Below are 21261 nucleotides of genomic sequence, written 5' to 3' on the forward strand. Positions count from 1 at the left end.
GAGAATGGACTTGAGGACACAGGGAGGGGGAAGGGTAAGCTGGGACGAAGAGAGAGAGTAGCACTGACATATATACACTATCAAATGTAAAATAGACAGCTAGTGGGAAGCAGCCGCATAGCACAGGGAGATCAGCTCGGTGCTTTGTGACCACCTAGAGCGGTGAGATTGGGAGGGTGGGAGGGAGGCTCAAGAGGGAGGGGATATGGGGATATATGTATACATACAGCTGGTTCACTTTGTTATACAGCAGAAATTAACACAACATTGTAAAGCAATTATACTCCAATAAAGAGGTTTAAAAAAAAAAACAGCATATATTATTGGGGTAAGCTTAGTATGGAATCATAGCTTCCTTTGGGACTAAGGTAGTTTATGCACACCTATAAATCAGAGAATTGGGAACAGTACCACTTATCTCAATGGAAGGACACATAAGCATAATTAATATGTGCAAAATACTTGATAGTGAAAGTCAAGCCAGGAGCTTTTATAAGGACTCTATTAGAGAGAGCAGAATTGGCTTTATTCCAAGCCTCCTACTTTGAAGCACTTGCTGGCATGTTGTAACGATCTTCGACCTCGTATTTTCTCTCCTCCGGATCTAAATTTTTGATGAACGTGAATATGATGTGAGTATGATGAAAACAGTTGGTTTCCAAAGGGGAAAAAAAAAAGTCACCCTTTAAATAGGATTTCCTCATTACTTGTTCATTAATACTGCAAACATACAGATACGAAAAATGACTTCAATGTAGACTCAACACTACCAAATGAGCTTCATGAAACCAACAGACGGGACAAAGCAGGTATCTAGGTGGACACGTGGGGCATGTTTCCTCATCTGTAGAGTAGGAGGACTGGGCATTCGTTCCTGCTCCACGGGAGTCAGCACTGCAGGACTTAAATTCCAGCTTTCTACGTGGAAACTGAGGTTTACTAAATTCAAGATCAGACAGACTCTGAAATATTTTAAACCTAACTACAATGTCTTCATTAATACTATCTGCCTTCGCCATATGACTTTGGGCAAAATTCTTAACCTTCTGGATAGCAAGTTGCTCATGGGTAAACCAGGAGAAAATTCATTTCACGGTAAATACATTCAGAATATCATCAGCAGAAAGAATGAAAATACATCTAGAAAGAAAGGGAATGGCTATTTGTGAAGAAAATTAAATGGCAGTACAGTTTGGGGACATAAAATAAGCAGCAAATTTAAGCAAAGGTCCAAACTGGCACTGACAGCAAAGCATCCATTCCGCAAAACAAAGGAAAGTGTTTTCCTTTAAAGAGAGAAATCCTACAGGCCTTTGTCTATCAGTGATAAGACATGGAAGCTGAAAATGGCATAACAAGCTGTCAGCACCATTCAAACCCAATGAGCCCTTTGGATCGTTAACAATGACATTACTCTTTAAATTCTGCTTTGGCTAAAAAGCAAGCAACAGCGATCTTTTTCATTTTGTGCAATACAAGTAGAATCATACAGCCACTATTCCAGATCATCTGAAAATGACTTCCTTTCCTGTGACTTTTAATAGCTTAAAGGAAGTTTCTATCACCTGCATGGAAAATTTTTAAATTTCCTAAAGTACGCTCTACAGACATAACACCCTCTCCCCCATGGCTTTACATAAGATACTACCACAAACAAAGCTTGTGAAATACATACTGTATCAACGGCAATAATATATGCTCTTCTAGAAAACTAAAGGCTTCAGAGAGAGTGTGAAACAGGCGGGGGCCACACAGCTTTCCAGGCAAGTGCCCCTTGGGCAAGTAACTTAACCGACCTAAACCCAGGTTGCTAAACTGCAAAATGGTGTGTCCTGTCAGAGTAATTACCAAATAGGACTGTTGTGAGAAGTCAATGTTAATTAATGTAAAGGTTTGTCCCCTTACATGGTGTTAAAAAAAATAATAAAAATTTTTAAAACCCTATTAACTGCTACTTCTACGACAACCACTACTATTATCATGACTTCTAAGAAACTTAAACTTTGTGTTAGTACATCTCAGATAATGTTTACCAATAGCTAAACTTATAAGTAGATTATGAGGCAAATGAAAATAAAATCTAACACTTCTAATTTGAGATTGTAGTAATCTACTCATTGCTGTTTCAAATTGAAGATATTTTATATGCACCTCCATTTAACCAAATCCAAGATAGAAAAATGGATATTCACACACTGTTTACAATAGCCAAGACAGAAAAGCAAGCTAAATGTCCATCAACAGAGGAATAGATAAAGAAGATGTGGCACATATATACAATGGAATACTACTCAACCATAAAGAAAGAATGAAATAATGCCATTTGCAGCAACAAGGATGGACCCAGAGATTATCATGTAAGTGAATTAAGTCAGACAGAGAAAGATAAACATCATATGATATCACTTATATGTGGAATCTAAAAAAAGGATACAAATGAACTTATATACAAAACAGAAATAGACTCACAGACATCAAAAACAAACTTATGGTTACCAAAGGGGAAGGGGGTGGGATAAATTGGGAGTATGAGATTAACAGATACACACTACTATATATAAAATAGGTAGACAACAAGGATTTACTGTATAGCACAGGGAACTATATTCAGTATCTTGTAATAACCGATAATGGAAAAGAATCTGATATAACAATCACTTTGCTGTATACCTGAAACATTATAAATCAACTATATTTCAATAATAAAAGGAAAAAAATTAAATGGATATTCACATACACAAAAATATAGGTTGGGAGATGACTTCACACTTTAAAGGAATCATCACTGATGCTTCTTAAATAATAAACATGGTTTAGTTACATCTAAAGTGTGATTGATTATATACACACATACACACACACACACACACACACACATAAGCCCACAGAGCTGAATGTGCATTCCACTCCATTCCAAATTTTCTTCCTAATATAAACTCTGGGTTTGGGTTCACATGCATTAACCATGCCACAATCTAGCAGGCTTCACTCCAAGGTGCCCTCCAAAGGTCAAATGCTCACTGATGCACTAGCTGCCACCATGGAACTGACTCCCTCTCCACTCTTCTGCTGTGCTCTCGCTGCAGACATTAAACTGAGGAAGTGTGTTTACTCAAAGCTCTACTTTCAGCTTTAAAGCTTTTGGAAATGAAAGCTTCGAAGTCACAAAATGTGAAGGTCTTTACTAAAGTTGCCTCTTTGTTCTCTGGACAAAGAAGCACTTTTTAAAACCTTTTTGGTTCGATGACTGTCAAGATAAATCAGTCTTACAGACACCCTGTAGACACTGCCAAAAGGCACTGAACCATCCTATAGCAACAACAAAAAAAAAACTTAACTGTGGTTAAGTGATACATCCGGTTTCTGGACATAGGACTGCTCATTACCAGGTTAATTTGCAAGCCTTTTAGACAATATCAATTAAGACATAGCAGTCAATTCTAAAAGATTTCAGAGCTCACATCATAAGTATTTAATTTAACCATCTCAATTCCCCTACACTATGAATGAAAAGAAAATAGTCCAAACAGGTCACTTACCTACTTTCAAATCCTTGCTTTTGATACTATCCAGCATACACAATAAAACAGAGACAAGGAAAGCATTTCCAGGGACTATCATACAATTTCAGAAGAAAATAAACTTATTTGGACAACTCTTCTAGGTGCTTATAGGATTTCTCAATTGATTTCAAACTTAAAATGAAGCCAGGAATATAGAAAATTAGAAATTTTTAAAATCTGCTCTCATTTCTGTTCAAGTATTTTGTTTGTTTAAAAGGAAAAAGAACGTAAAATTACTCAATCCACTCTGCCAGATGAATTACACTCACAAGGATCAGTTTTTCTTAACAATATTTCTCCAAAATTAAACAGGAACACTGTGTCAGAAATCTAAATTAAGCCATAAAATCACTATTTAGTTTTTAAAATATTTTCTTGAACTCTAACAAGTTAAGATGTTATAAACGTTAACTACTACCAGCTTTTCCACAATGATCACAAGCGTCTGAGCTACTCCATAGCTCAGAGGTTAAATACTGTACGGCACAGACACTAAGCACTGCAGTGAATCAACAACCTCGATTTTGTATCCAGACGAGCTTCACAGACCAGAGTCTTCGTTTCCACCCTCTCATCTCTCCCCTCCTTCTCTATTTTGGTTAAAATGAATCAACTAAACAACAGAAAAAAGAGAAGCCTTCCTTATCTTGACTCGCTAATCTCACAGAGTCCTTTGCCACATGTGGCCCCTAGGCCTGGACAAAAACAGGTCTAGTAAAGCTGCTTTCCAAAATGCATGTTCCCAACAAGGACCTACTGTATAGCACAGCGAACTATACTCAATATTTTGAAATAACCTATAAGGGAAAAGAATCGAAAAAACAAAATACAACATTGTAAAGCAACTGTACTCCAATAAAAAGAAAAAAAAGAAAAAAAAGAAAAAAGATATATATGTATAACTGAAACACTTGGCTGTACACCTGAAACAAACACAACATTGTAAAACTACAATAAAAATAAATAAATAATAACTAAATTTTTTAAAAAAGAACTTAGAGGAAGCTTCAAAAAAATGCACCTTCTCTTGCACGCTGCACAGCTTTTTTCTACGTTCTGCACATCCCTTGTTGGGACCCCTGGCGTTCTGGTGAGGCAGACATCACTCGTCACCTGCTTCTTCTCCCCCGTGGTAGGCACGCAATTCAGGCTGGCCAAGGCATCCCATCTGCCACACTCAGTGATGGGTCCAGGCTGAACAAGTGACCCAGGACTGATGGACCTTCAGGGAGGGCCACCACCTGTTCAGGTTCACCCAGGACAAGACCAGTTTATGCCTGTGGTGCCAGCATAACTTTACCCCCAAAAGTATTCTGATATAAACTATGTGGTGTTTCTATGTCTAAGGCAGGGTTTCTCAGCCTTAGTGCAATTAGCTCTGAGCTAGATCGTTCTTGGGAGGTTGGGGGGGCAGGGGGTGGTGGTGTCTGGTCCTGTGCATCGTAGGGTGTTCAGCCACATGGCAACGTTGGCCTCTACCCACTAGATGCCAGCAGCATCTCCCAATTATGACAACCAAAAGTGTCTCCAGGACATCACAAAACCATCTGATTGAGAACGACTGCTCTAAGGAAAAGGAGTCACTGTTCTCTGGAATCCCCAGAGCAATGAGAAAGATGTAAGTAACCTTAAGCTATCACCACTGTGGAAAGAGTGCCCATCGGGGTCAAGCCAATTGCAGGAAACGCTAGCGATGCAAAAAGAGAGACCTGATGACATCGCTTGAACCCTTGGATGCCAGTGTATCCAAAGCAATCCCACTCCCAAGACTTCACTCATGCAAGCCAGAAAGTCTCTTTTTTGCTTCAACTAGTTTTAGCTGGGTTTCTCTCACTTGCAACTGAAGGCAATGCATGAGGATATGCAGGATGTCTTATGCCAAAATCTGAACTGTCAAAAAAAAAAAAACAACCAGAATTAATCTGAACCCTGTCCTATTGCTTTCCACAAGAACAGGCCACCAACTCTAGCTGTAGGGACAGAGGCTATGAACTCCTCTGCTAAGTCCTAGAATCCCTCCCAGTGAAGAACTTGAAAGTCTGCATGCTTCCCGTCCTTGAAGGTGCCCGGTGCTCACAGCCAGCGCATCCGGAGCCAGAGGGAAGAGGACGGCCATGAATTGTTTCTTAAACTAGTTAGAACCTAACTAAGTAGTTAGCTAGAAAAGAGGAAGAAAAGATATTATATGTTTAGATCAGGGGTCCCCAACCCCTGGGCCGCAGACCAGTACCGGTCTGTGGCCTGTTAGGAACCAGGCCGCACAGCAGGAGGTGAGCGGTGGGCGAGCGGGCAAAGCTTCATCTGTATTTACAGCCGCTCCCCATCGCTTGCATTGCTGCCTGAGCTCCACCTCCTGTCAGCATTATGGTGAGCTGTATAATTATTTCATTATATATTACAACGTAATAATAGAAATAAAGTGCACAATAAGTGTAACATGCTTCAATCATCCCAAAACCATCCCCGCCCCCGTCGTGGAAAAACTGTCTTCCACGAAACCGGTCCCTGGTGCCAAAAAGGCTGGGGACCACTGGTTTAGATCACTGATAATGGCTACACCTTTAACTCTTATAGGTTCTCTTCTGAACCAGAAGTCCTGGAATCTCTTCTCCGATGTTGCCAAGAGAAACTTCTTCTCTGCAAACATTCAAAGAGAACCAGCACAATTCCACTGAGAGCAAACCGAAACATCAGCAGTGTCCCTCAGAGAAAAAGAAAAAAGCCATCTTCATTGAATACTTTTTTTAAAAACCAAGATTAAAGATTAAAGATTGTTTGAATAAAGTATTCGACCTGAAGTGCCAGCAAAACAAACTCTGAAATAGATGCATGTCTTGGTGTCTTGAGGACTGCTTTTTGTTTTTTGGGGTTTTTTTTGGGGGGGGGGGCCATGCCATGCAGCATGCGGGATCCTAGTTCCCCGACCAGGGATCGAACCTGCGCCCCCTACAGTGGAAGCGTGGAGTCTTAACCGCTGGACCACCACGGAAGTCCCAAGACTGTTTTTCCAGACATTTTATTCCTACTTTTTCTCCCCACTCACCTCTCACCACTTCTTCTCTTTTAACATCTATACTCCATCCCACCCGATTCAAACAGACAAAACTTTTACAAGTCATGTATTACTTATTAAGCGGAAAAAGAATGTGGTAAGGGAGAAATTAAAACAGAATTCATTACTGAAAACCACCTTGCTGTCTACCTCACAGACAAAATAAATCCATCAGTTCCTCATTTCCTCAATGTCCTGACACAAAGCTACAAATGGACCTGGGTGTGCACCCATCCTTTCCACCCCTTCTGTTACTGAAGTAGGTGTGTCCCCCCCTCCACCTGGAATCTGAATCCCACCTTCTATGCTATTCAGAAGCCCTGTGTATGCTAGAATATTCCCTGAATCTTCCATCTCCTCCTCTCTGTTGGACACGTAATCAGTGTGTTCAAATCTCACCAATTAGCCAATAGCTTGGGAGAACTGCCTCACCACAGGCTCATTTATTTTCCAGGCATCCTCTTCTCCACCCTGGGTCATCAGGCTCCATCCCTGCCGTGCCACAAACTAATCTCCCACTCATTACCCATGACACTGTCTTTTTGTTGTTCTTTTGTTTTGTTTTAATTTTTATTGGCATACAGTTGATTTACAATGTTGTGTTAGTTTCTGCTGTACAGCAAAGTGAATCAGTTATACATATACGTATATCCTCTCTTTCTTTTCCTAAGATTCTTTTCCCATATAGGCCATTACAGAGTATTGAGTAGAGTTCCCTGTGCTATACAGTAGGTCCTTATTAGTAACCTAGTTTATATATAGGAGTGCCAATGACACTGTCTTGCTAACGCAGTGTCATCTGGACTCCTGGGACCTGACTTCTCTGTAGCATGACCTTGTCTGCTCCCTCCTACTTTCTGAAACAATCTTTCTCCTTAACTTGTGAAACCCTCTCCGGGCTTTCCCACCCCCTCCCTCCCTCCCTCTCAATGGCTACTGCTGTCAAATTTCTTTATCAACCTCTTCTTCTACCCATCCCTTAAAAGTTCTGTTCTCCAGGATCTGCCCTGAGCCACCCTGCCTCTTCCTCTACATTTTCTCTCCAGCTGGTTTGCTATCCAGTTGCCTGGTGTCATTTCCTATCTCTATGCTGTGTCTCCAGAATCTTCAGCTCTGTTCCCTGTTCTGCAGTACACACTCATAAAAGAAACAAACTCCCGAACACATCCACTGGATAGCCCAGAAGCACCTCCGCCTCCACACAGCCCAAACCAAAAACACATCTTCACTCCCACAAAACCCGTTCCTCTGGCTGGACTACCTCAGCACCCAGCACTCTCTGCCCAGGCCAGGAATCCAGGAATCGTCTTGGACACCTCCTTCCTCGGCCCCTACACCCAAGCACCCACCAAAGCCCGCAGCCTCCGAATCCTGACTCCTGGAGAATCTGCCTCTTCCACCAAAGTCTCTGGCCTGGGTGAGTGAGGACCCACCCTCCAGGCCTGCTGTCCTCAAATCCATTCTCCCAACCACAGTCTGGGAAGCCTTTCTAAAATGTGACTCAGATGATGCCAATCCCCTGCTCAAAATGTCGCAATGGCTTCCCACTGTCCTTTGAATAAATTCTGAAGTTCCTGACCCTGAGGCGGGCCTCACCAGGCCTTCCCGACACAGCACCTGCCCCCTCCGTAGCCCCCTCTTCCCGCCCGGACCCATCTGTGCTGCTCCTGCAACCACACACGTTTTGGCTCTGGCCTCCACGGCCTCCTGCGTGCATTTCACCGTGCTCGGAGCATCCTTACTCCCTACCCTCAGCGCGGAAAGCTCCTAGCCTTCCTTCTGGTCTCAGATTTTTTTTTGGCCACGCCGCGTGGTACGCAGGATCTTAGTTCCCTGATCAGGGATCGAACTCGCGACCCCTGCACTGGAAACCCAGAGTCTTAACCACTGGACCGCCAGGGAAGTCCCATAGAAGTTACCAATTTCTTGAAGTCTTCCTTGACCCCCTCAACTAGTTAGTCCTGTTAACTACATCCCATTCTCCATTCTCACTCAGTGGTGTGAATGACAGTGCTTAATTAATCTTCTGTCTCTCCCCATTAGAACTCTAACTTCTGCACCGATATATAAAAGGTCTCTTTTCACTGCTAATCCTCTAGCAACTCAATAGGTTGAGTTCAATGACTTGGGATGACACCTCTCCCCCACTGTCGTACATGAGATTATCACAGTGACGACTATATAGTAAACAGATTTTTTTTAATTTTTTTCCAAGACTTAACAAACACATATAGGGCTCACTATGGATCAGGCTGTTTTTTTAAGTGCTTTACAAATAACTAATTTAATCTTAGCAACATTCAGGGAGATAAAATTACTATCCACATTTTACAGACAAGGAAATTAAGGCACAAAGAAGTTAAGCAAGTTGCCCAAGGTCACACAGTAAGTAGATGTAACTTCAAAGACCATGATCTTTAATATTTTGGCTGTGCTGCCTTTGACCTGCATTTCACAAAAGAAAAACAAAACTATCTGTCACAGTGACAGAAGTACTATCTGCCAGATTCTCAAATACAAGTAACAACACATCAACGATACTCAGCTCCCTTGTACTTTTTTTGGCTTTGTTTCCAAAACTTTCAAGCAAAGATCTTCAGTAATATGCTGGATTTCTACAGATGGTTTCTCCTGTTTAATAAATGAGAGGCCTGCACCATCCCTGCACTTCAAAATATTGTTAGCTTCAAAGAGAGGCAAGAACATGTTCACAGATTATTTCTACTGGCACTACGGGTAAAGCCACAACTGTACTCAAATTCAACCAAAGGAAGTCAGGATAGTGCTCTTCCAACAATGATGATGATGGTGGTGATGAGATGATGGCGGTAGTGGTGATAACGATGCTGATGGTGGTGAGGATGATGATAATCACGGCACCTACCATGGGCCAGGGAGAGTTCTAAGATCTTTTAAGTAAGTAACATGAGGATTAAATACCACTACCCCTTGAGATAGAGTTCTTACTATCTCCATTTTACTAACAAAGAAACAGAAAATTAGCCACTGAGGGTTTCAGTAACTTGCCCAAGGTCACCTAATAAGTGGAGCAGCTAACTTTATAGTCAGAGATTTAAAAAAAAAAAATTTTTTTAAGAGAGAGTATTAAATATATCCAGTATTCAGACCAGAGGTGACATCTCCCAGCCAAACTGATTTTTCCTCCAGCCACACACCTCATCATGACTCACTACCAGACGATGATGGGACCTCGGGACCCAAGGGCAGACAGTGCCTGCGGTGAACCGGGCAACGAAAAGGAGAACTCATACTCCCCGTTGAAATATCTAGTGGCATAGGATTAACAGCTTCCTCAGGAAACACAGGGAGGAAATTCTGGTCTGACCAGGGAGGCAGGCCTATCAGCAGCATCCAGCAGTGATCCCAGCAGATCTTGGGCCTTAGAGAGATGCCTGCCCTTAGAATGTAAAGTGTCAGGGGTTTTTTCAGTGTGCCTGCTTGTTTGTTTAAAGAGAAGGGTGTCAAGCCTTTCTCATTCCAAAAGCATCCCCTTGGCAAGTCTATAAATTATGTTCCTACATTTCCTACATTAGGGTAATTAAATCAACAGGCTGTTTGCATAGAAGCCTATCACAAAATACCAACCAATCCCTGCCTAAAAATCATGTTCATCTGACCTAACTAGACTGATGGCTTCCAGAGTGCTTAACAAGCACTGTGTTTATGAAGATATCATTTTTTTCTCTATATGCTAATACTGGAAATCTAATTCCAATGAGGCAAAAAGGCCCTTGAAGATTTTTTGTGACTCAGACCATTTATTTCTTCCAATCCTGAAAGTTAAACTGGTTTGCTCTGATCACCCATGCCAAGCTGATAACATTAAATATCAAACAGAACTTTTACTAAATGTCTTTAAAATTTATGGATTCCTTATCTATAGATTGTTGTCAAAGCTAGTGTTTTAAAGTTTATAAAATTAATTATAAGGCTTTTATATTGAATAAATTCTCTAAATATATTGTTTCACAATCCAAAAAATGCATGGAAATAAGGTACATCATAAAACATCTTAAGTTCTTTATATAACATCTACATACCATCAATTAACCAAGTCTTTTCAAATGCCACTTGTAGGAAAAAGAGGTTGAACTCAATGAAATAGAGCTACATGTGTCCACATGGATAAATCTCACAAGTATCTTGAGGGAAGGAAAGAAACTGCAGAAAAACAAATAGTGTATGAATCCATTAAAGCCTAAAACCATGCAAAACATACTATCTATTATTCAGGAATATGTACAGATGTATTAAAATGTCTGGGAATAATATACACCAGATTTGAGACAGTTGCACCTCTTGGGGAAAAGAACAGGTTCTCTATTAGAAAGGGTGCCATTGGGAAGAGGCAGACAGGAAGCTTTTATTTCTAAGCTGAGAGGCAAATACAGAGATGATTATGAGATTCTTTGTATTGGTTTATTGTTCTAAAACAACTCAAATTTTCCATAGAGGAAAAAGCCTAATACTAAAATACAAGAACAAAATTAAAATTTACTCTTCCAAAGGGTGGGATGAGGGATGGAGAGTAAAAGAGACACTAAGAGAGGGGGAGAGATGAAGATTAAGACACAGGAAGAGAGGGGACTTCCCTGGCGGTCCAGCAGTTAAGACTCCATGCTTCCACTGCAGGGGGCGCGGGTTTGATCCCTGGTTGGGGAACTAAAAAAGAAAAAAAAGAGAGACAGGGAGAGAGACTGAAGGAAGGAAATGATACTTTTTTGAGTGGACGTCTGCATCTAATAATTCATCCTAAATCAACCCAATCTCTGAATATCTACACTTATTGCACAAATTAACAATCAGTTTTATTTACAGTAACCATCCCAGGTGGCCTTAAATTTTAAATCATGGTCCTTGGGCTGAACTAACAAGAACAGTCTCCTAACCAGACTGTGAAATGTACACACTTGCCAGATAACCAGGATTTATCGTAATAACTTCCCCTAACAGAAGACCGCACTTACATCTCTTTACAAGGACAGCTTACTATTGTGGTTAAGGGTTTTGGAGTCAGACAAATGTGGGTTTATGTTCCAGCTCCACCACTGACAAACTGTGTGACTGGAACAAGCTGCTAACCTCTCTAAATTCAGTTTCCGAATCTGTAACATGGTGTAAATAATAACATACCTCAATAAGGAGGTCTTCACATTAAATAATAGAATTTACCACAAAGTAAAGCAAACTGTAAATGCTTAATTAAAGTTAGCTGGGACTTCCTTGGTGGCACAGTGGTTAAGAATCCACCTGCCAATGCAGGGGACACAAGTTCGAGCCCTGGTCCGGGAAGATCCCACATGCCACAGAGCAACTAAGCCCACGCGCCACAACTACTGAGCCTGCGCTCTAGAGCCCATGAGCCACAACCACTGAGCCCATGTGCCACAACTACTGAGCCTGCGCTCTAGAGCCCATGAGCCACAACCACTGAGCCCATGTGCCACAACTACTGAGCCCATGCGCCTAGAGCCCGTGCTCCGCAATAAGAGAAGCCACCACAATGAGAAGCCCGCCCACCACAACGAAGAGTAGCCCCCGCTCTCCACAACTAGAGAAAGCCTGAGCACAGCAACGAAGAACCAACACAGCCAAAAGTAAATAAATAAATAAATTTATTTAAAATAAAAATAAATAAATAAATGTTAGCTACTATTATTAAAATCATTAACATATACATTTTAAATAACATTTTTCTATTGTAGTTTGTGATTGTCTATTTGTCTCTGAAATGTAATTCCATTAAAAGTAACCTAGTAGGGACTTCCCTGGTGGCACAGTGGTTAAGAATCCGCCTGCCAATGCAGGAGACATGGGTTTGATCCCTGGTCCAGGAAGATCCCACATGCTGCAGAGCAACTAAGCCCGTGCGCCACAACTACTGAGCCTGCGCTCTAGAGCCTGCGAGCCACAACTACTAAGCCCACATGCCACAACTACTTAGCCTGCGCACCACAACTATTGAAGCCCGCACGCCTAGAGCCCACAACAAGAGAAGCCACCACAATGAGAAGCCCGCACACCACAACAAAGAGTAGCTCCCGCTCGCTGCAACTAAAGAAAGCTCCCGCGCAGCAACGAAGACCCAATGCAGCCAAAACAAATAAAATTTTAAAATAAAATACTGATTTGTGCCACGAAGGAAATAAAATATTTTTTTAAAAAGTAACCTAGTAAAACATCCAAGACACCCTTAATCAGAATTATTATCTACAAATTTCTAAACACTCTCCTACAAATCCTGAAGGAAAGCCAACCTGACTAAATGAGTTTTCTCTAAACAAGATGTAGAATCAAAGGCAATGCAAGACCATACTGAATCCCATAAAGCAATGTGTTCATAGCTACATTTCTAACATCAAACTTTTAAAAAGTGAGAAAAGACACCAGATGTTATTAACTATGGTCAGATGTAAACACTTGACCTATTCACTGCCACATACAGTCAGCAATCACCTTAAGCATGACTTCCGGTAACCTAGCTGACTACCCAATATTTTTACCTCCTTCATAATTCTTGCCTCCCAAAAAAACACAAAATCATAAGGTGATAAATAGCTATTGGAGTCAGAATTCAAAACAGCTTCTTTGGGAATCTGTCCAGGAGACTTTGAATATTGTCTTGCAGAAAATAGGGTTACATAACAACTCTTTTTGGGCTGTCTCTGGCTGCCTTGTGTTTCTCCTGGTAGATTTCCCACAGCAAATACAAGCACTGTCCAGTAGGTTGTTAGGGTCTCCTGCAAGTTAAACACTAAAGTGAATATCTTCTAAAGGCATCATTGTAATTTTTAAGTATCTGCAGGTTCCAGCCTCTGACGATGTCATCCCAATTCCTTGATCAGAGCTCTCCCCGCCTTCTTTGGCTTTCTTAGCAATCCCCTGAATGAGAGGCCTGTTCAAGTCTCAGCTGCTGACGGCTGGGCTAGATTTCCAACACTCTTAGTGACACCTTCCACATCACCTTCAGATCTTTGTGACTCAGAAACAAATTCTGGGACATATTTTCCCAAGATACCACTTAGCTTTGATTCATCCACTTACCTGCCAGATTTTCCAGCATCCTGAGCTACATTCAAACTTTCGAAGCCTTACCAGACTTTGACCACTTTGTCTTTCTTCTTGGTCACTGGTCATGATGATTTGGACAAATACCTTCTTAGAGGTAATGAGCGCTAAAAAGTTAGACGCTAGTCTCTGGGCCAGAGCAGCCATCTTTCAGGCAAGAAAAGGGCTTGCATATTAAAACAGATACCTGCAATTTAGAACATCATGATTGTTCACGTTTGAGTGCTTATTCGAAGTGCTTTACATGTATGAACTCATTCAACCCAACTGGCAACCCTACATGGTAGACAGTATTATTATCTCCATTTTCTGTTGGACAACATAGATACAGAAAAGCTAAGCAACGTGACTGAGGTTTCCAGCGTGAATGAAAGGCAGCGCCTTAGCATGCTCTTAATCTTCTCTACTACACTGTCTCATCAGCCATGTTAAACATTAAAACACAAAAATGCCCTCCTCCTCTGCCTTCTCCCTCTTCCAGAAATCAACAATGCTCCTGGTCCCCCCCCCTCAAAAACAGAGTGAAGAGGAGGTGGTCAAAGGAACCCCAGTAGATGGGAGGGCAGGGAAAAGGCAATGTGGCAGGAAAACTCAGAACAGCAGATGACTCACAGACCCAGCAAACATTCCATACAAACAGGGTCGGCTGGTGGAGGGACCTAAATTGGAACTACTCTAAATGGGGACAAGGACCACCTGCAGAGAGTAAAGCAATGAAAGCTTTTAGAGCCCTTCTGGGTCCACATCCCAGTTCCAGCCAGATAGGAAATCTTTTCACAGCAAATCTACATTAGCTTTAGAGACCAACCCACTAGTAAGACCCCAAGTGAGAGTTGAAGACTTACCCCCAAGTGATGCCCTGAATTGTAGGGGATCCACAGTAATTTCTTTGGGGCAAAGAATATAGATGAGTCTTCTTGTCCGTTTGGGGTAAAATTATATTTGTAATTTAAATAGCATTTCACTTCCATGCCTCTCTAAATTCCACTTAACCGAAGCATCAGCCCAAAATTTACAATTATACCTCTCCATCAAAATTAGGGTGTTGGAAATTCCCTGGAAGTCCAATGGTTAGGACTCAGCGCTTTCACTGCCGAGGACCCGGGTTCAATCCCTGGTGGGGGAACTAAGACCCCACAAGCCACGTGGTGCAGCCAAAAAAAAACAAAATTAGGGTGTAAAGTAGCAGAAAACCCAACTCAAACTGGCTTATGTCATTTAACAAGCTATCCAGAGGTAGGCTTCAGGCACAGAACCATCTGTGGCTTCCATGACTGCATCAAAAACCCAGATTCAGTTACCTCTCTGCTCCAGTGGTCCTTACCTTGGCTCCACTCACCATCCCAAGATGGCGGGAGCAGCTCCAGGCAACACAACCAGACATCACAGAAGAGTCAAGAACCCTTTTTACGAGTCTCCTCTCACACAAAAGAAAACCTTTCCCAAAGTCTCCAGCAGACTTCCTATCATGTCTCACTGGTCAGAACTGAGATACATCCTCATTTGTCCAATTACCAGCCCAGGAAATAGGTTTACCGCGCTGCGTTGTTAGAGCTCAGTGTTTCTCAATCCTAACTGCACATTTTTTACAGCTCCCCAGGTGGTTCTAATGGTCAGCCATGCTCAGGATTGAGAACCACTGAGTCAGACTAATCAGAATGGTACCCAATCACCTTTCTATGAGTCACTTGGGCAAGAGTGTAGACACCTGAACAAAATTTGGATTGTCAGAAAAAAAATATTAGCTGGGCAAACAATAGAGCCTACACAACCGCTTCACACTTGTGTTTTAAAAACACTTTCGCACATGTGGTTCAATCCTCAAGGCTATATGCAACAGTCCCATTTTACAAATAAGGAGACCGAGGCTGAAGTTTACAAAGTGAAATTCTTTTAAGTCTTCTGAATCTCCCTATGTTTCCATGCAAGAGCAACCTGGGAAATTTCCCCAAAAGGAATTACCACGTGAACCATGTTTCTGGAACAATAAATACAAAGACAGCAAAAGGGAACTCTTATGTTGTCCTGAGAAAAACAAGGCAAAAATCATTAAAACATCAAGGCCTAAAGAAGTACCAAAACCAAGACTTGAAAGACTCAAGTTCTAGTCCTGGCCACCACTAACATCCTTCTCCACGTCTGTGATGAGAGCAGGCTCACTTATGAGGGCTCCTCCAGCTTACACACACACACACACACACACACACACACACACACGCAATCTAAGTTTACTAAAGAGCCTTCTACTTAGCTATGTAAGTGCTTAAGAACTGTAAGGGCTATCTGTTGAAAAAATATATTTCCTTCTCTAGAACAGAACATATTCTTCCAAGAATGCCTAATTGGGGATTCCCTGGTGGTGCAGTGGTTAAGAATCTGCCTGCCAATGCAGGGGACACGGGTTCGAGCCCTGGCCCGGGAAGATCCCACATGCCGCAGAGCAACTAAGCCCGTGCACCACAACCACTGAGCCTCCAGCTCTAGAGCCCACGAGCCACAGCTACTGAAGCTCACGTGCCTAGAGCCTGTGCTCTGCAACAAGAGAAGCCACCGCAATGAAGCCCAAGCACTGCAATGAAGAGTAGCCCCCGCTCGCTGCAACTAGAGAAAGCCCGCGCGCAGCAACGAAGACCCAACGCAGCCAAAAATTAAAATAAATAAAATAAATTAATTAAAAAAGAAAAAGAACACCTAATTGTAAAAATTATGAGAAAAGTATATATAGCTTATTGCTGTTACTGGTAAATAGACTATGCATTTCTACGAATCATAAGCATCTGAAACTACGTAGACTTCCTACGAAAGGCTCACAAAAGTTTAAACTGTATTGAAAGAAGACACTGATTATTCTAGGAAAGGAGTGAAAAAAGAAAAAGGGCTAATAAAACCATTTAAACAAAGACTCCACTGAACTGAGTGAATGATCTCCAAATCCACCACATAAATCAGTGATCCCAGACGCTCCGCTCTGCAGCCCCTCCCCAGCCCCACTGCTATCTCCAAAATCACCTGACACACAGACAGATACCACACACCGCCTCTAAACCATCTCTTTCCCATTATGTCAGTGATTCTCCACAGGATAAAGCCCACATTCCAAGCCCACTTTTATGGCTTCCACAATCTGAAACTGACCTTTCCATGAATCTCATTCTACTCTCCCAAATGAAATCGCCATTCCAGCCAAACTGGTCTTCTCATGCTCCTCAGACACGGAGCGGTTGGGGGGGGGGGGTCTGGTTTCTTCTCAGCTATTTCCAATCTGACAAGGTTCTGCAAGGTTCTATCCGTTCCTTAAAACACCAATGAGTTCCCAAACTTCCACTCTAACCTACAACATACTCTTGTTTCTGTCAAAGTTAGAAAACTTGCCACTGAATCTTCTAATATGTATGTCTGTGTATCCTTCACTTCTTCAAGAACTTAGCACAATGCATGCAGGAGTTCAAACACGTTCCCTAGACTGAACTGAATTCAACTATAGGACAATAATCTCAAGGCCAAGGGCCTCTACCTTCTTTCCTCTTTGTGTCTCAAGCCCAATATTTAACAAACTGTAGATGCTAAATATTTGCTGATCGCTACATAACTGAACTCAGCAATAAACTTTCAGGTCCCACAGAAGTCACCTCCAACTTCTTTAAATATCTGTGGATTATTCAAAGCATCAAGACATTCTACACAGAAGTAACAATATGGTCGTCAGTTTTGTATTTAGAAATGTATTGGTAGCATGGATGTTTTCATAATTTTCAGAGATTACGCATTCCCAAGCGACTAAGAAATTTTTTAAAAAACGAAAGCATCAAGACATCAAAGTTACATAAATCCAACAGGTATTTAGCGCATGGAGGAGGCGTCTTACAGGGCAATTAAAAGCAGAAATCACTTAAACACGCAATTCTGAAAATGCACAAAATGCCGTTTTTGCAAAACAAAGCGCAAAACATCTGAAAATATAATCAGTCTGACCTAGCTGATTGTTCCTTTCTCTAGCTCCCCCTCCGTTTCAGCTTTTCTCAGATGCCTCGACCTCTTGAGCTTTTCTCAGATGTTATAGAAAAGCTCAACTGGTTAGGCCAACGATTGACCTAGACTGCAATTTCAAATGATCTAATCAAGCCATTTCCAAACACTGCAGAATCTTACTGATGCCTCTAAGAAGTAGGACAAGAAAAACTGAACACAAAAATGACCTGCCTGGGCTTCCCTGGTGGCGCAGTGGTTGAGAATCTGCCTGCCAATGCAGGTGACACGGGTTCGAGCCCTGGTCTGGGAAGATCCCACATGCCGCGGAGCAACTAGGCCCGTGAGCCACAACTACTGAGCCTGCGCGTCTGGAGCCTGTGCTCCGCAACAAGAGAGGTCGCGATAGTGAGAGGCCCGCGCATCGCGATGAAGAGTGGCCCCCGCTGGCCGCAACTAGAGAAAGCCCTCACACAGAAACGAAGACCCAACACAGCCATAAATAAATAATAATTAAAAAAAAAAAAAAATGACCTGCCCAATTGTCCTGTAGCCAGGCTCTAACAGTGAAGGCGAATTACACCCAGGTGTCCTGACTTAACATCCAGGCCTCTTAGTCTTGATAGGAGCTCGATGTCAACTTTACGGGGCAAGCTGGGCAAAGGCCAGGTCCCCCTAACTTGCCACAAGCATGTGAGCTAAAGCTGTATCTCTGTCCTCCTCTGGAAAAGAATTTAAGTTAATTACACACAACAAGAAGAGAGATACTTTATGGTTGATCTCTAGAGGATGAGCATAAATTATGTTTCCTACGGTAAAGCACAAGAATCAAAAGGAGTAAGGAGCCAATTCGCAAACTCAAGAAAGTCTACATTCTGGAGGGGAAGGCTGACAGCTGGCCCCCCAGATGCACTAGCTGCTGCTAGAACACCGGGCATGTGTCCTGTTGGCAGAAGAGCGAATATGCAGTCACATAAATAGCTTTCTACCAGTGGCCAAACGGGCTTTGCCATCTACCTCTCTCCACACCAAAGCCTCCCTCCTCATGCCCCTCGTCCCAGAGGAAGCTGCTACAGCCAGTAAGAGAGAAGGGGCACTCCCCTACCCAGTGACGCTGGTTAAGACCAAACTACAGAGGGAGAGTCCTCCCTCTCCTGTTCACTACACACACATACACACGCGCGCGCGCGCGCGCGCACACACACACACACACACACACACACACACACACACACACAAGCACCGCATACCCTTCTCTCCTCCTCCTTCCTCCACTCACTCCTACATATTTACAGCCCCTCCCCACCTCCATCCCAACACACATACCCAATGCCAAGGCACTGGAGAGCCACCAACCAAATATGTCCACCAATCACATGTCCCAAACAAAGTGATTCCCAATCCTCGTTTTGCAACACCAAAGAGGTCACAGAAGCAAAAGAAACCACGGACAACGTCCAGAGAAGTCGAGGGACTTGCTTCCAAAATTACAGAGCTGGCTCACTGAATTCTTCCCACGAAGACGTATTTCTTTCAACTCATTCATTCAACGAATAGGCACTGGGCTGGGTACCTGAGACAGTCTGTTCAGTACGTTTTCGTCTTCCTTAATGCAAAAGGGGGGGAGGGGATGACACGGGGCATTTCTCCCAGTCTGCTATATGGGTAGGTCTTTTGAAGAGGGAAAAGGGAGCACTCCCAGGCTTCCTCAGAACCGGCTGTGGGTTACAGGTGTGGTCAGGCTGCGCAGCTCCCCACTCAAGCTAATGTCTCCCCATTTCCAGCCAACTCAGTGTTTCAGCACGAATTTCAGGCCCCCTGCCTCCTAGAAAGACTCTCTTCAGATAATCAACTAATTAACTGTGTTCTCCTGTGTGGCCACTTCCGAGTTAAAAGATGGAGGAGGAGAGGGGAGGAAAGCACTAAGCTTGACCGGGGTGAAATTCCCTCTCTGCAGGCAGTGCTCGCTCGGGCCAGAGGGCAGGCTGTCTGCACAGCCTCACAAGCCCCAATCTTTGAACCGTCCTCGGCGCAGGAGGAGGGAAGGAATGTGCGGAAGGCAGCACAACGCCAGGTGGACTTTCGGGTTGAGCGCAGTAAGAGGCCCGGGACGAGACTGTCGCAGGCGATCCAAAAATGACACGGAAAGCGTACGGCTTAAGGGCCTTCTGAACAATTCAACACCCAGCAGGTTTTCAAAGAATCCCGTCTCGTGATCTCTCAAAAGAACTTGACCAGACCCGTGAAACTGATGTGTCTGTTTCGGGAGAGACAGTCAGCAGCTCTAGGGGGTAACAGAACCTGCCCCCGGGCGGGTCCGGCGGGGAACGCAAGGCGCCGGGTAGGGGCAGCGGCGCTGGCGGGCGGCGCGCTCGCACGCACGGCTCCCGGCTCCGGCCGCCGCGCAGGGCAGGGACGGGAAAGGGGACTCGCCTCTGGCGGCTCGGGGAGACGCGGAGGAACGACCCCGGGGCCTCCGGATCCCGGATCAATCTCCTGATCCTCCGGCTGCCGGCCCCGGGCGCGGGACGGTCGGTCTCCCTCCGGGAGAGGCTCCTCCCGGCCTCGCCGCGCCGCAGCCCGCCCGCGCCCGGGTCCCCACTTACTTTTGGTCGCCGCGATGAGGTTCTTGCCGTCCTTGATGAGCTCTTTGATGAACTTGTTGGTCCTCTCCAGCTCCGCTTCGTGGGCGCGGATCCTCTCCCGGAACCACGGGCTATCGAGGTAGCAGTCGCTGAACTCCAGGGGCTGCAGCCCCATGACGGCGGCGGTCCGCGAGCACAGCGAGAGCCGGGCTTCGGGGCCAGGTGCGGGGCCCCGCGCGCAGGAAGCGCCCGAGAAGCTAGCAGTCGCAGGCGCGCGGCGAGAGCAGCGCGGACATGCCCCGCGGAGGTGAGCCCGGCCGCGCGGAGCAGCGCCGCCGAGGCGAGCGAGAATGCGGCGCTCCGCTCCCGGCGGCGCTCAGATCCCGGCAGCCCCCGCCGAAACTCGGGCGCCGCGGCCCCGCCCCGCCCGGCCCCCGCGCCGCACGCCCTCCCGGAGGCGCGAGCCCGCCCCGCCCCGGCGCCTCCCGCCCAGCCCCGTCCCGCGCTAGCCGCTCGCCCCCTTCTCTTTCCTCCGCCTTCCTCCTTCCTTCTCTCCCTTCCCTCCCTTCCTCCCCCCAGACGCCTCTTCCTTCTCTTCCCACGCGCAGTGGCCCCTCCTCTTCCTTCCGAGGCTTCCTCGGTCTAGAATTTCGCCCCGCGGCTGTCCTCCGGGCGCGGGCGCCTCCCCTTTTCTTAGCGCCCTTCTTCGGGGTGACTCACTGTCGGCTCCCTGAAGCGGGGGACTTGACCGGGACCAGGAAGGGGCGTCTTCAGAGCATCTGTAAATCCCCGCAGGCGGGCGACTTAACTCAGGTCTGGCTTGCTAGGGGAAGCGATGGACAACTATCTCATCGAACCGGGACGTACCCTGAGCTGTGAATGGACTCGCACGCATGGCTCTTTCTTCCCCACTCTCGGTCCCCATCTAAAGTAAAATGCGTGTAAATCTCCGCTTTAGATTGAAAGCTTTTTAAGGGCAGGGAGCATTTTCTTGTGGGCCGGGCAG

General features: G+C 44.5%; 1 protein-coding gene across 4 annotated transcripts in view; it reads right to left on the reverse strand.

The window, feature by feature from the left end:
• ARHGAP10 (Rho GTPase activating protein 10) overlaps window positions 1-20662 on the reverse strand; it is a 322216-nt gene extending 301554 nt beyond the window's left edge. For all 4 annotated transcript variants that reach the window (XM_061191611.1, XM_061191609.1, XM_061191608.1 and 1 more), the window contains exon 1: window positions 20277-20662. In XM_061191611.1, the coding sequence (XP_061047594.1) occupies window positions 20277-20430 (154 nt within the window). In that variant the 5' untranslated portion in view covers window positions 20431-20662. The remainder of the gene's footprint in view (window positions 1-20276) is intronic.
• Between the last annotated feature and the right edge of the window lie 599 nt (window positions 20663-21261).

The sequence above is a fragment of the Eubalaena glacialis genome, chromosome 5, assembly GCF_028564815.1.
Source record: "Eubalaena glacialis isolate mEubGla1 chromosome 5, mEubGla1.1.hap2.+ XY, whole genome shotgun sequence".
NCBI lineage: Eukaryota > Metazoa > Chordata > Mammalia > Artiodactyla > Balaenidae > Eubalaena > Eubalaena glacialis.